This window comes from Manacus candei, unplaced genomic scaffold, assembly GCF_025592945.1.
Source record: "Manacus candei isolate 608988 ecotype Guabito, Panama unplaced genomic scaffold, ASM2559294v1 h1tg000051l, whole genome shotgun sequence".
In the NCBI taxonomy this organism is placed as follows: Eukaryota; Metazoa; Chordata; class Aves; order Passeriformes; family Pipridae; genus Manacus; species Manacus candei.
The window spans coordinates 3,140,448-3,156,293 of NW_026138099.1; the positions used below are offsets into that span (position 1 = coordinate 3,140,448).

A 15,846-nucleotide genomic window follows, 5' to 3' on the forward strand; every position below is an offset into this window, starting at 1 on the left:
AAAGAACCCTCTTTCTCTCTTCCCTTCTGGTGAGGTTTGGAGACAGCAGATCCCTGCAGCCGGTCCTGCTTCTGTGGGGGAGCTGGGGCCTGGCTTGGCCTACAGGGCCTGTTGTTTTCTGCTGATCCGGAGTCCAATAGCGTGGTGGCGGCATTTGGCATGATTGTGCTATCTCAAGGAAAGTATTAAGGTTTTATTTGGCTAGTTCTTTATTGAGCGTGTATACCTGGTTTTGGTTTGTTTTTTTTTGTTTTATCCCTTTTCCCTTCCCTTTTCTGTTTTTGGGTGTTGGTTTTTGAGGGGTTTTTTATGTGTATATAGTTTTTGTAATTGTATATAAATGTAATATAAGTGTAAATATATTTATATATATTGCTCTAGCTCTCTCCCTCTCTCTTTTTTTTGGTTCTCTTGGGTTTTTTTTTCTTTTCCCTTGGTTTTGGGTGGGGGGGAGCTCTTGCGGTGGGGTTAGGAGACTTGGCAGAGAGCCAGCTCAAAACCACCACAATACCATACTGTGTTTTGGTTTTATGTGGTAAGAAAACAAGTAGAATGTTACATAAAGTGAAGAACTTCAGGATGCATAACTGGGGGGGAAAAAATATTAGGGAAAAGTTGCTGATAATATATTTTCACATTGTTTCTGTACTGAAACAAACAGCAAGTTAAGTAGAAGCTGAAGCAGAGCTTGTCTTATATTTTGAATTTCTTGTGTTTGTAGGTCCTAACTTTGTTTCCACAACTGGTGATACTTGTTTTAAAGTTGAAGTAAATGTATGTATTTTGTGTGCTTACCTTAGAGGTTAAAAATAGAATTACTTACTTTCCAAAGTAGGAAATGATGATCTGATGCTAACTCAGATCAGATTGTGCTGAATACCATAGTTTTGACCTACTTCTAATTAAATTGTTACCATAGTGGATCTTTTAAGTAGCATTAAAAATAGTAGGGAATAATTATTAAGTAGCTATGAAAGCAAATTCCTAGTACCTTGTTTTGCAAAAGATACAGGTACTAGTTGATTGGTTATTTTTCAAGCTCAGTATGTTTAGCAATTTACCGTGAGTTTTTGCAGGTTTGGTGAATTTATTATAGTTCATACTATGGATTTCTGCAAAATCTTTTAGTATTGTGAATCAATGTGTATGAGTCTTTAGAAAAGCCTCTTGTGTATTTATGCTTGCAAGTAGAGTTTTTTCAGGTATGTAAGTCCATTAAAAACAATTAGCAGAAACAAACATTGTTTAAAAAATACACTGTGTATGTTTACCAGTAGAACACCCAAACAAATTTGCTAGGATTAAATCCCTGTCACAAAGCAAAGAAACAAATTGCTTAGAAGTTACTCCTGGGATTCACAAAAGCAGTAAGACAGAAATAAACCCATTTCCTTCTGATTTGATGTAAAAACCAAAACAGTTTGTTGTCCACCAGATCTCTTGTAAGCATATGTGTCTGTATGTCTAGTAAGCGTATGTGTCAGTGTCAGACGTGTTCTTCCTTCATCCCATGCACAAGCCTCTCATCTTCTCAGTAGTTTTCCCCTGTGTTTTTATAGTAGTAGTAATAGTAGTAGTAGTATTTTTGATCTGCTGGCTATATTGCTTTTTTCTCCCATCAGTGTTCAACAAGGTTAAGTGCTGGTTCCTACTCTTGAGTTACAACAACCCCAGGCAGCACTACAGGCTGGGGGCAAAGTGGCTGGAAAGCTGACTGGTGGAAAAGGATCTGGGCATGCTGGTAGAGAGCAGCTGAACATGAGCCAGCAGTGTGCCCAAGTGTCCAAGAAGGCCGATGGCATTGTATCAGCAATTGTGTAGCCAGCAGGACTAGGGAAGGGATTGTCCATCTGTACTCAGCACTGGTGAGGCCACACCTCAAAACCTGTGCTCAGTTTTGGGTCCTCCAATACAGGACAGGTGTGTCCTGTCCAATACAGGTGCTGGAGTGTGTCCAGAGAAGGACAGTGAAACTGGTGAAGGAATTAGGGAATAAGTCCTATGAGAAATGGCTGAGGGAGCTGGAGTTGTATACCCTGGAGTAAAGGAGGCTCGAAGGAGACTTTATTGTTCTCTACAGCTACCTGAAAGGAAGTTGCAGCAAGATGGTAGTCAGCCTGTTCTCACAGACAACGAGCAACAGAACGAGAGGACGTAGTCTCAAGCTCCACCAGGAGATGCTCAGTTTGGACATCAAGAAGAATTTCTTCAGCAGAAAGGTTGTTAAGCATTGAAACAGACTGCCCAGGGAGGTGATGAAGTCACCATCCCTGGAGGTGATCAAGAAACGACTGGACGTGGCCCTTACTGCTATATCTAGCTCACAATGTTGCGATCGATCAAGGGTTGGACTCAGTGATCTTTGAGATCTTTTCCAACCTAAATGATTCTGTTATTACACATTGGCTTCCTCTGTGTGTTCTGTTATTTTATTGTTTCCAAGTTCTATTCTGGGTTTCTAATATGTCCTGTATATCATAATACTTTCACTTCCTGCCATCTGTGGACATGCTTTGTCATTGTTAGCTACACTTGTGATCTTTTTATACCTCCTGGTAGTACTACGGAAGAATACATCTGATGTGTCGTTTACCACAAGAGGTGGTGATAGTGTCTAAGAAAGAAAATTTCCTGCATCATGGGAGTTGATTTGAACTTCTTATGGGCTCAAAAAATACATTCCATTCTCTTCCCCGGCCATTGGATGCTCCACACCTTGGACAATCCTGTTGTCTTAAAATCAGCTTTTAGACTTTTTTTGGTAAAGTCAAGAGGACTTCAGGTATATAGAGGTTATTTGCTTCCCATGTACATTACAGGATGACTTAGCCACTTAACTGCCACTAAACCCCTTACCTTTAAGATGTTCACAGTGTGAGACTGAAGTAAAATAATAACACACTGTGGATTGCCTTAAGCAGTAGCTGTGTGAGATGAGAACATTCAGTATGTGCTGTACAGGGTGTCAAGACCTTAACCCAAATGTGAAGAGGTTACTAATCAACAGTCTGATTGTATCATGGCTTTCCAAAGCCTAAAGAAAGGAGAGACAAGAGTCTTCTGTGTTGACATTAAAAGAGACAGAATTGGGGTTGCAATTGGAATTTGTAAAGATTTGTCACCATTTTTCCCTGAGGTGACACTGAGGGCTTACCCTTCATGAACAAAATGTAGGAAATATTTAGAACTTGAAAGTGTCCCAGAGCCTTGCTTGGCTCAGATTTCAACTTCATTTTTCTCTGGTCCCATGAAATGGAAGTATATGGCTATTGTGAATCTCGAATCAAGGACTTTCTAGTTGCTACATAAGCACTGAGAATATCTGTTTAACTTCCCTTCCATGGCTGCGTTTTCTAACATTTCAGATAATTAAATTTAATTTTCCCGCAAGCTCCTACCCCACTGTGTTAGCTGTTTCAGTAAGTATCTGATAGGCCACTCTGTAATGCACTGCTTTATTACTCATACATGCCATGGCATTCTCGTGGGCTTTTGTTTTTGCATTTGCTATCACCTTTAACAATTAAGTTCCTGCAGTTACACAGCTGTGTGTATACCTTTGAGTTGAGTTAGTTGGACAGTTAGTACAGAAATGCAGATTCCAGTATTTCACCATGTAAAAAGAGCTCAAGGGTTTGAATTCTGAGGACATCTTCAGCATATCACTGACTGTTAACAGGGAAAAAGAGATGAAACCTAATGATGTCTGCTCCATAAAGCAGTTTCACCTTATGTGAAACCATTGCAGTTGCAGGGCTTTTGTCATCTAGTAATTTTTCTATGGCAGTATTCCATTTGAGTTTTAAGTATTTTCATAAGTTCAGCTGAACAATTAATACCTTCATATCTGTCAGCTGAAAGTAACATTTTGCTTCTGCGTTCCACTTCTGACACAGGTGTATTTCAGTGCAGTTACTGCATGTAGCATTTAGGGTACACAAGAGGAAAGATCAGTGCATGAATCTAAGTTCTTAGTAAGGCAATTTACTCCATTTGCTGGTATTACCTTTAGCAGTCATTCTTTTTTTTATTTCCTAAAGCTGTAGGGAATTCTTAAGAGTATAATGTGTCTGTATGAGCCTTTCAGAAGGACTAATACTGTCCTAAATTGGGACCTGCTATGCAACTGACACTGATAGAGCAGATTTTGAACAACTGTCTATGAGCTATCTGTGTAGCATTCACTAGTTTTTGATGAGAAAACCATATAGTCATAATTTATAAGATGCATAAGCACATCATTATTTAATAAACATTTTAATACTGTTCATTAATTCTTTCTTACCTTCATCACCTGTTAAATTGTACCTGAAGGTCCTAAAGCTATACTTGGTGGCAATGTCTGTTGCAGAGTGGTAGATTCTGCTTTATGTGTTTACAGTTTACAGCCTTACTTATGTAAAGTAAGATAGAAACAGCCAATAAAAAATGAAAGTCTGAAATTCAAAGATCAAGTACTACGAGCAGAACCATGCTTATCCTATCTTATGCCTTAGATATAGTCCTTAAACATAAAAGGGAGGTCTGAAGAAAGATGGGACATGAAATCTACTGCATACCAAAGCACTGCTTCCTATAGAAAAACTGCAGATTATGCAGCAGAACTCAGGAAATTCAGAAAGGGAAGTGGGGTTATATAAAGCTGTATAGGGTATGTATTTCTTTCAGGATCCTTTTCTCATGCAGTACCAAACATGTTTTTAATGGCTGTATAATTTTTACACCACATTTCCTAAAAAGAAAAGTTTGCACAGGCATTTTTTTAATTGATGGCTTACCTTTTTTAGCCTTCACTGCGGTTGGCTTTTAGCCATGCAGGAAGTTGAGTAAGGCAGCTAAATAGGATCTGGGTAGAATAAGGATAAAGAGAACCCTGTGCAGAAGTCTTCCTATCTCACTACAAAGATCTTAGGTTTACTGTGTTTACTTTATGGTTCTGGAAACTGGTAATGTGCCTCCATTTTTCACCAGTGGTGTAGAGACTCATGTAACAGTTCGTTTGGATACATGTCCGGAAAAAAGACAAGTGCCAGAAATATTCAAACACACAAAATATCTTTTATTACAGCGAGAATAATAATAATAAACTTAGCAAAGAGAATCAAAAACTAAAAAAGGATACAAAATAATTTCCTTATTGAGTGGCATTAAAACAAATACTACAAACAGCATTTAATACAATATTAACTAGTGAAAAGGTGGTTAAAGGGATACCAAAAAAGGATCTTAACACAATATTATGGATAACTATTAACACGATATTGGTTAGTAAAAATGGAAATTAAAGGGAAATACTATGAACAACTTATTAATGTCAATAATAAAAGGGGAATTAAAGGGACACTAAAAGGATATTAAAAAAAAAAAAATTGCTTTCTTGGTTACTTCCTATCAATAAACTGTGCTTACCCACACAGACAGGCCAGGGATGTCAGGATCTGCAGCAGCTGGTTGGTACCCGTGCTTAGCGGGCGTCCCCACGGAGCAGCACAGTCTGGGTGGCAGGATGACCATCGCTCAGCTCAGCAGTCCCGACACCCCATTTTTATCAGCTTCACATAACACCACGTAGAGCCAGTACGCAGTGTAAGGTGATGCCTGAGTGGCAGCCAAACACCGCCTGTTCATTATCTAATGGCAACAGTCTGTGCATGCCCTACTTGTGGGGCAAGGGGCGAGCGACCCCTGCCCACGTAATCTTCCTCCCATCATCATCTTTCTCACCCCTATGTATGACCTCTACCATTGTGTTTCAAGGGTAGATGTATCTATCTTGCAATGTGTAGCAAAACCAAGGAAGAACTCAGCTCTGATAATAGGAGATACCAAGCTGACTTGCTAAAAAGCACAATGGACCTTACAATTAGCTTGTGCCATGAAGTTACATTGTACCATACTCTAGCTGGTTTCACATCCTAATATGATTTCTTTCTCACACCTCTATGCTCCATTGATCATCTAATTCAAAAGTACCCCCCTTACAACTCAGAAGCGCAAACCTCTACAAAAATTCTGAGAACACAGCCGGTACTTGTTTACATTTAGGTTTGTCCACTGAAAATTGATTCCTTTTCTTGTGCTCCTGACTGGTAGCAAAGAGGACACTTTTATCAGTTATTCTGGCAGCATTGTGAGGCAGGAAAATTCCTGCTGCAGCAACTGTAGCATTTTGTATATGTGCAGTTGAAAGACAAGCAAGTTGTATGCATTTTTAAAAATGCAGAAAAAGAAATGTTTTTCAAAGCTTGCTTTTCTACACATGGTCAAAACTAGTGCTGGTTTTTTTAGGGGTAGTCTCATCAGCCAGTTCAGAGTTTTGCAGAACAAAAATTCCAACCCTCTACCCACGCCCCCACAAAACCACACCAAACCTCAACAATAGTATGGAGCGTAGCCCCACCTGATTCTAGAATAGCCAGGCTCCAAAGGGCAGAGATGTATCAAATATTATTGAATATCTTGCCTAATTATCCTTAATAATGGGCTTTGGTTAGGTTTTTATTTTCACTTGCACTACTGCTGTATGTGTATGAAACAGCACATTTTGTAGAGGGTAATAACCATGAACTATTCTAATTTTGCAGAAAATACTTCTTTTTTTCTTCTTTTTTTTTTTTTTTTTTTTTAATTAAACCTCAGAGGTTTAGGGTTGAAAACGTTTATGGTTACTATCATACCAAAATCTGTCTTACTTGTGGTTGAATGCAGTGAAAGAATTTGCATATGAAACGTTGCTGGTAAGGCTTGCTTTTGTAGCTGTGGTTACAGTGAAATCACCCATCAAACTTTAGGTCAAACAACAGAATTTGTAGAATTTCTTGAGGTTTGTCCTTTCCCTCTTTATCACACTCTCATTCTTCCCATGTAGTCTAAGAAGCAGTCACATTGTTGGCTGGCTGGGTGATAACTAATAATCTTTACTGGTTTTATACTGACCTTTTTATCAGTGGCAATAATTACCTGTATCTCAACATGTTTGGTTTTATTTAGAGATTTCTAATGGAGTGTTTCTGGTGTGGTGCCTGGCAGATCCCTCCTCCTCAGCAGTGTGTTTCAGAGGCACTCTGCTCCCCAGAGACTTATCCTGTGCTCACAGGGTCTTTCAGGCAGACTTCTTCTAAGCACAGGGTTTGTTAGTATGCTAGTGAATATTAACTCAGTATCTTTCTACATCAGTTTTGCCTGCTGAGTTTAGGAAGACTTATTAGGTAGTAATGGTAAGTAGACTAGTCTCATTTTTAACCTCAGAAAGGGAAGCAAGAGTTACAGATGGATGAAGGGTGTAGCTTTTCTACTTTTGTCTGCCCATGCCTTACTGCCTGCACCTGATTATTTCAGCTGTACACTAAACATAGTTTAAAGTTACAGAAATTCATCTTATGGAATTATTCCGGAAAAAATTCTACTTTATAACCTGATTACTTGCAAAAATCTGAGTTCAAAGATGCTGGTAAATAGTACCTCGTGGCTGGAGGAGAGTGTTTTGAAATGCCTGTCCCATGTTGAAGGCACTCCAAGACCTCAATCTCTGAAAGTAAATTCAAGTTTTGATGATCTGTCTTCATTAGGTGATGTAGGCCTAGGAAATTAATTAAGTCTGAATATTGAGCTACCTGTTCGTGATGATGGGGGTCATATTTAACTTCTTAAAGAGCTTTATTGGTTAAAACAACTCTAGTCTGTTTATTAAGATTAGGAGTCTCACTTCCTTGCTTGATTTCTATATGGGAAAGACATGTAGAAACATAAGAGCCAGTCAATCTACTCCCATGATTCTGCTCCTGCTGTTTATTTTGAAATGTGGAGAAACAGTACCTTTGAAACCTGCTCTCTTTCAAGGGCATCATTAGCACCTCCATAGACTAGCAGCTTCCCTGAAACTGGCTGCAAGCTTGGATCTTGTCATAGGTGATGCAAAGTGCATTTAAAAAAATAAAAAATTAATTCTTTCTTAGTGCTAACTGGGAAACAAAAGGCTTCCTCTGCTTCCGGTCAGTGTGCAGATCACAAGCATGCTGCTAGACGCTGGCGGTTTCTCCTGACGTCAAAGGAGGGCCACAGCCAGTGGCTCATTATATACTCATCACCTTGGTAATGCACCTTCTGCCTGTCACTATAGCAACCCCCTGGAAAATTACCTCAGCAGCCACTAAAATTCATTTTTAAAAAAACTAATTTCAGATATTATTAACTTCTGAAACTTAGTCTGTATTATGAATTTACTCAGAACCACATATTTTCCTATTTTCTTTCCTTTGTATCATGCTGAGCTGAGTAGATACTGTTTGGGTGAGAGGCAATATAGCTACAGTGTGATTCATCAAACGAAGATTTCTTAGCAGGTGGTAAAAATAAGCTCAGAGTACCATGTAGCTGAGAACTAAATGTCTTGCATAGTTGCTACTATCAGTTCAACCGAATTCCCCATGGTAACGCTGGTGGTTACCGACTAGCCCTCAGGACGGCTGACAACGTATTTGCAATACACATATTGTTATTATGGCTTTAAATTTTGAAGCTAATAAACTGAGATAATCTGGTTTTGGGCAATTGTTGGCAACTCTCTCTTTGTGAAAGTTTGTGGATATGTCAAGTCTTGTGGTTTATTTGCAAGAGCGTGTAGCAATTTCTTGTATGCACTGAAGTTGCATGGCAAAGGCTGATTGCAGTATTTGTTCATTCATTTTGAGTCAGGCACTTACCCTAAAATAAGCTGCAAATATCTCTTGTGTGCCTAATTTTTTTTGTGTGTGCATAGGATTTGTTTGCCCAGGTGAGCAGTATAGTTGTCAGTACTTTAGGGGCTGCATTAGGTAAGTGCTTTAAAGCCACAGTGAATCACCTTATTAATAAGCAGATATACAAAAGAGTCAGTCAGAATCTTCATTTTCTTTAACTGCTCACCCATCTGCATTGAGAAACCTGACACATTTCACATAGCCTTGGCTTCATAAGTATTCTTCTGGTTCCTTGTAAGACAATGGAGGAAGTAACTCCACCTTGCCTTCCTGCTGGAGTTTATGGACGTCCCACATCCCAGGCCATATCCATCAAGTAAACTACATTAATTTGAACAATTTCAGTGTTCCAAATAATTTTGAGATAAATGCGTTATCAAGCTGTTGTACAAGTGAAAGAGCTGGCAGCTGGGGATGGGCAGAGGTGCAGCTAGGGTGGGGCTGGAGCAAACACAGTTGAAGGAAAAGAGTTGGCATCAGCTAGCACTTTTGATATTTTAAGTTGCTGCTTGATAAAGTAATATAAAAATAAATAGTTAGTTTAATAAGTTGTAGGGTACTTAAAGGCTATGCATACAGTGCTGCATTCCCCTGGTGATCAGAGAATTTCTTTAAGCCCCAGCTTTCATGTGGGGGGCAGAAGTTAGATATCCAACTCTTCTGGCATGAGGAAGGTTTAAAAATACAGGTCTTTCTTGTGACAGCAACTTTTAAACCATGATAAGCCAAATAATAAATTTTCAGTGCTACAGGAACAGTTAGAATATGTGAAAAATGTGTATGGTGGTAATATGTCTTTAAATATTAATAGTATTCCAGTTGTCTTTTCTTTTCATGTAGTCACCTGTAATCACTTACATATTCCCTCTCAGCATTTTGAAATAGTGAGTCAGCCCAACAAACCAGTTGTTCAGAATAATCAGACTGTCACCCCACCCCTTTTAATGCAATGCAAAAATCTGTTTTTGTGCTTTGTGAAGAGAAAATGTCTTCGGTTTTGGCTGTGTAGTAGTATGGATTTAGAAGTATAGCATTTTGCAGTTAATACAAAAGTTGTGATAATGTGTTGAACTTAGATGTGTTGAGTTGCTCCCACTGATGTTTTAGGAAGATTGCACCTGGCTGAATAGAGAAATTAACTTCTGCAATATATCAAAAATCTTCATAACATAAAACAGTGGGTAAAATGGAAAGACCCTGATGTCAATCCCTATGATAGGTATTCCTACCCAAAGATAATAGATTTTTTAGAATTAGTTACTTTATTTTAGAAATTACATAATTTTTAAGAGGGACTTGACATTCTTAGTGGTTTTAGAATGTCTTGAAGGGAGCTCTGTGTTGCTGCTGCAGGCAAAGCTTTCAGTCTGATTTTCAGAAACATGTTTAATCCCCTTGAAGTTGATAGCAGAACGTGAAGTTATATATCCTCATAGGGTAACAGGAAGTGTAATTGTCTGCAGAACTGTCAGTAGCAGAAAATACCTACTCCTTTGCTTCAGAACAACAATGCAGAACTTCATTACTGAATTCCAGCACAAGTCATTTTTCAGCAGAGTATCTCTGTTAAAATAAACTTAAAAAAAAAACCCAAAAAACCAAAAAACAGAAAAGCCAGAAAACAAAACTTAAAATAATTTTTTCTACTTAAATAGAATTTCATTGACTATTTGCTGTATGTTCACAGCATTAAAATAGCAATAATAAAAGATTTAGAAGTAATATGTGAAGTAATTTAGAAATAATTTGTGTAATTCAGAAATAATCTGGGATATTTTCATTTAAATAAATTGATACAATAATATGTTTATTAACAAATTTTATGTTGTTTATTAAGTTTTAAGTTAGAAGGAAGAGTGGCAGGGGCTAAATATCATTATTGCTTTTGTTGGTCTGTAGATTCTAATTGCCACAAAGACTTTATTTTTATAGGATTTAGTGCATGCTTCTACTTTTTTTTTTTCTTTGAGATACTCTTACTCGTTTTGACACTGCTTCCTTGATTCTGGGTTTGAATGTATAATTCAGGACAGTTCTGAGAGAGCCCAACATCCTTTGATTTGTTAAGTGAAGAAATTAAGGAAAAAAAAATAGGATTCCATAAGGATGCATAAGGACTCCTCTGTGGACTGTATAGGCTGTGTAAGGTGCTTTGACTGAAATGAATGAAAAGGTTGTCACCTGAGTTTATTTGTTGAGTGAGCAGAACTAGAGCATAATTGAATGGGGACGAGGAAAAGGTAAGTATTTTTAAGGATAAAGTAATGCTTCTGAAACTTAATGATGTCAGTGATTTGTGTTAGGACAAAACAAAACAAAACACCTCATTTGCTTGTTTAATGGTTTCTAGAAACACAGATGATATTTAACAATTTAATAATATCCCTTTGTTTTATCACCTTTCTAAAATCACCCAGATGTGCATTACCAGATACCTTTGTAACACGTCCACTATGCAGAGGTGTAGTAACCAGGCTCAACTTGGAGACCACAGCTGAAGCTTGCCAAAGGAATGCAACGAGACAGTTGTGAAAATAGGCCGCCACCTGCCAGTTTATTCAGTTAAAATTCTCCTGTTTTTGTGAATACCACTGTAGCAATGCTTCTTTATGTCCTTCCAAAATTTAGTCACTAAACAAAACTAATTCTTTTGGGGATGGGGGGGAATAAGAAGCTAGTTCGGGGTCTCCATCACTTTCTTACTGTGGTGGTTGTGAATCTCATTCGCTTACACTTTTTTTTTCTTTTCCACCAACAAACTGATGATGGGCTTGTTCATGCTGCTTTTTGTGTAAAAAAAGCTGAGGGTAGATCATGGACTCAGACTCTCAAACTTTTTTCTTATTGCCAGAAACTAGTTAGTTCTCAGAAAATATTTTCAGAGTTGTAGCTTCTGATTTACCGAGATACAGTGTTTAATACATCTTTCTCACACTCAGTGCTTACTATCGGATTGATATTTCATGAATAAAATCATAGTAAGAGAAATTTGATAATAAAATTTGATAACTGAGCCAGTAATAATTTGGCTCCTTTCCAGAGCTAACAAAGTAATTCATCTGTATTTTTACTGTAAGGTAGAAATCAAACTGGTTTATTTTTGTCATTGTTCAGGATAACGTCCTCGCACTATTTCATTAAGAGGTAGTTCATAACATCAGGAATAAGACTGATTATTTCTTTTCTAGGTTTATTTAAAAAAAGCACCTTCACAAATTACTGTGAGAAGAAGAACGTATTCAGAGCTTGGTGACACTTCATAATCATTTAATAAATTACAAGACCATTGCTCTCATCCCCTAGAATGAATGAGGGTATTCCTAGATTAATTTATCTTCTTAACAGCTAACTCTTGGTCATTCTTCTGATGTGAACCAGCCAAATGCCAAAGAACTTAATTTCCTGCGGCAGTCTTTATTTCAGATGTCTGCCATGGGGAGAGCATAAGGTGCCTGGTGCACTGACTTCATGAGATGTCCAGCTCCTGGACCCAAAAAGGCTATCACACACACATTGTTACACTCCTTTTTGCAGGATGTCTTTAATGACAGTTAATTAAAACTTCATGGTGCTTTATGGTTGAAACTCAGCATTAACAAATAAGCATAAGAGTTTTGTGCTGTAATTACTGAACCTTTACAATTAATTTTATAGCAATTTTGGGTTATTTGCTGGCCAGCTGTAGTGTATTTCATGTACTGCAGGCCCATTAACTTAATCAGAAGTTTCAGTGTGAATGCAGGACTTCGGGTGCAGAGATCCCGCTAAATGCTGGTGCTACCTTCTGATAACAGGATCTGGAGAATTTTTTAATTTGACAGTGGGTGGGTTTTTCCTTTTTTAATTTAGTCTCAAAACAGTGCCACTTATCCTCCTGTTATTTTATAACTGGTAATGATCTAGTCTGTAGCAGTTCATTGTTCTGTGGAAGGTTCATGTTTGTTTATCTAGGTGTATGTGTAGACACTGTAGCATGAATATCAAGAAATGTATGTTACATATTCTAGTAAGACCATGCAATTTCATATTTCTCACATGTTGTATGATACTATGTCTCTAAATTTCCTAGAATTATGTGATTTGAAAACTTTGGTGAATTTACATGTGAAAGCCAAGAAAAGTTGCATAAAAAAACCCCATAATAGTTATGCCACCCTGCTGTTGAAGCTATGTAAGTGGGGATGGAGTACATTTTTTATGGTTTGTCCCCTCTTTTCTGCCGATAATGTTCTTTTTTTTCTGTTGTACTTCTTTCTACTCCACAGCCCATTTCCGTTCCCAAATTTTCCTTTCTCTTTTCCTCAGTGGGATGATGGTGTCACTGTCTAGCATTCCTGTTGTTTCTCCCTGTCTATAGCTATCTTAATGACTTGGACCGCATAGCAGATTCCACCTATCTGCCAACTCAACAGGATGTACTCAGAGTTCGAGTCCCAACAACAGGGATCATTGAATATCCATTCGACTTACAAAGCGTCATTTTCAGGTAGAAAAAAAAGTTTTAACACGTACTTGCTTTGTTTCTTTTGTTTCCTTTTATGTTAGTAATAGCAAGTATAGGATATTGGTTAAAAGTGCATAAAAAGCAATAATTCTGTATTTTTAAAATTTGAATTACATCAATTTATTTTCATGTAATTGTCCACGTTTAATAAGGAACTGACATTAAACATGTCAGAAGGATCAAAGACAATTAGGTCTATCTGTAATTCATCTTTTCAATAATATCAAAGTATGAGTAGTAATCTGAAAATAAAATCATGTGTCTTTGTCATTCATGTAAATTATGGAATAAAAAGTTAGCACATATGTAGTTGACTTTTAGAGAGAAATTGCTCTCCTTTAGAGAGAAATCACCCTACCTTAGTGCAAGTACAGTTGTTTAAAAAATAATTGCAAATTAGACACCTGTGCTTACACTGAGACATGGGATGAAGTGGGAATATACCTCAGCAAACATGAGTTTTAATTTTGCCTATCAAAAATTTTAGTAGGTACATATTGTATTCTATTTGCTTAAAATGGGGCAGATTTAACAAATTGAGAATTTTGATTCTGGTAATTTGGCCGGAAAAAGGCTGTCCACCAAGTCTGTTCTGTTCACATCTGTTTCTGCTGAATACACAGGGCATAAATTGCCAAGTCGTAGCTCATGAGACCTTTATATCTCATAATTCTCAGGGGTTTGAGTCCAACAATAATTTAAATACAGAAAACAAATCAGACTTAAAGCAAATATGAACTGTCTACTTACAAGAGATTCTATTAAATATCAACGGGAAAAATCATTAAGAAAACCAAACCAAACTGTGGTCTTAACTAAATTCTTGAATTTTGTCATTATGTGTGTGATTGTGTGTTTATCTGTTAAGGTATTCATGGAGTTGATGTGGATGTTAATTTTACAGAATGGTGGATGTAGGAGGTCAGCGATCAGAAAGAAGAAAATGGATACATTGCTTTGAAAACGTCACATCTATCATGTTCCTAGTAGCTCTTAGTGAATATGATCAAGTGCTTGTGGAGTCAGATAATGAGGTAAGCAATCATCAGCAAAAGCCACCAGTTTTAAAGAAAAAATATGTTCACTTGTCCAGTCTGAGGTGTTTTCTAAATGCATCTACCATCAGTCATGCACAACTTGCACTCGCTGGTGTGAGAAGCACTATACAGATCAAAGGGAAGGAAGGGATCAATCTTCAAATATGGCAAAGCTGATCCACTCCATGGAGGATTCAAAGAATTCTGTCTATTTTGTGTTGAAGGGGAGTGCAGCTGAATGTTTGTGCAGTTAGTGTTATGAGCAGAGGCACAATAATAAGTGGTGTAAATTAAGATGAAATTGAGAGATTCCTTGCTGGAACAGACCCTAAGGTAGTAAATGTCATTCCTTTGACTTAAAGCATAGGAAATATATTGTATTTTTATTTCAGAAGATTAGAGAATTAAGCAACTGGGTGAGCTGAGGGTGCAAAGCACACTAGTATCCATTATTTTGCAGGCAGTTTTACAGAGTAAGGAGGTTTTTCAATGTTCAGATTATTTTGTCTTTCCTGAGGGCTATTTTAAGTTACTCTTCAAACATTTATGAATTTTACTCACAGGCACTGTCCTATGCACGTCTTCTAGCACGTACTTACAAAAATTAGGTGGAAGAAAGAAAACATTTGAAAATATCTTCTTCATGGCTGCATACATGTTGATTACAGTGTCTAAGAGAATGGTTGACATAACAAAGTAAAACAAGTGTCCCTCGACGTTCATGTTTGTATGTTGAACTTTCTTCAGGATTCATTTTTTAAAAAAGCCTGGTAGCTCTGAAAGCTTTTACGTTCGTAGTCTTTTTCTGAAAGAAAAATTAATTATATAATTAACTGTATCATTCAAAGCTGAATTTAGAAAAATGATGATGTAATCTGCACCGAGTTCCTCTCTTGTAATTTTGGCAGCTAGATACATGGAGATAAAGATAACTCAGTCAGACTTGGCTTATCTCAAGCCAAACTAGAAATGTCTAGTTCTGTCTTTTTCTGTTTGCATTAGTCTTCCGTAGCCACTAAGTCAACACACAAGTATTAAGCATTTTAATTATACAAGGCAAAGCAAAATATATTAGAAATCACATAAAGAAAAATTAGTTATAATAATTTTCAAGTGTTATTGTAACTATCCAAAAATAAGCTTTCAAACTTTTGGATTGTAGCAGTTTATATCTGTGTTTTCATATAGTCTTTCTCATAGGAAGAATTTCTCAAAGGAACTGTCTCATAGGGAGAGATTTACCAGACTATGGTTCCTTGTGTCATGGTTTGACCCTGGCCAGATGCCAGGGGCCTATTAAAACCACTCCACTACCCTCCCTCGTCCCCTGTGCAGCTGGACAGAGGAGAGAGGAAGAGAGGAAAAAAACAGCAAAGGAATTTCATGAGTAGAGATGAGGATTGAAAGAAGGCGTGTTAACAGGCAAAACAAACTCAGAGTGAGGATAAAACTTAAATTTATTACTGACAGAATAAGAGCTAAAGAGTGAGAAATAAAACAGTGTCTTAAAACACCTTCTCCTTCTCTCCACCATCCTTCTTTTCAGGTCTTCCCTCCTTCCCCCAGT

The 15,846-nt window shown here is 37.4% G+C and overlaps 1 protein-coding gene across 3 annotated transcripts in view; it reads left to right on the plus strand.

The window, feature by feature from the left end:
* The window catches only part of LOC127477300 (guanine nucleotide-binding protein G(q) subunit alpha), a 131,963-nt gene that overhangs the window by 89,539 nt on the left and 26,578 nt on the right, over positions 1-15,846 (plus strand). For all 3 annotated transcript variants that reach the window (XM_051801490.1, XM_051801492.1, XM_051801491.1), the window contains exons 4-5: positions 13,096-13,224; positions 14,147-14,276. In XM_051801490.1, coding sequence (XP_051657450.1) covers positions 13,096-13,224; positions 14,147-14,276 — 259 coding nt within the window. The remainder of the gene's footprint in view (positions 1-13,095; positions 13,225-14,146; positions 14,277-15,846) is intronic.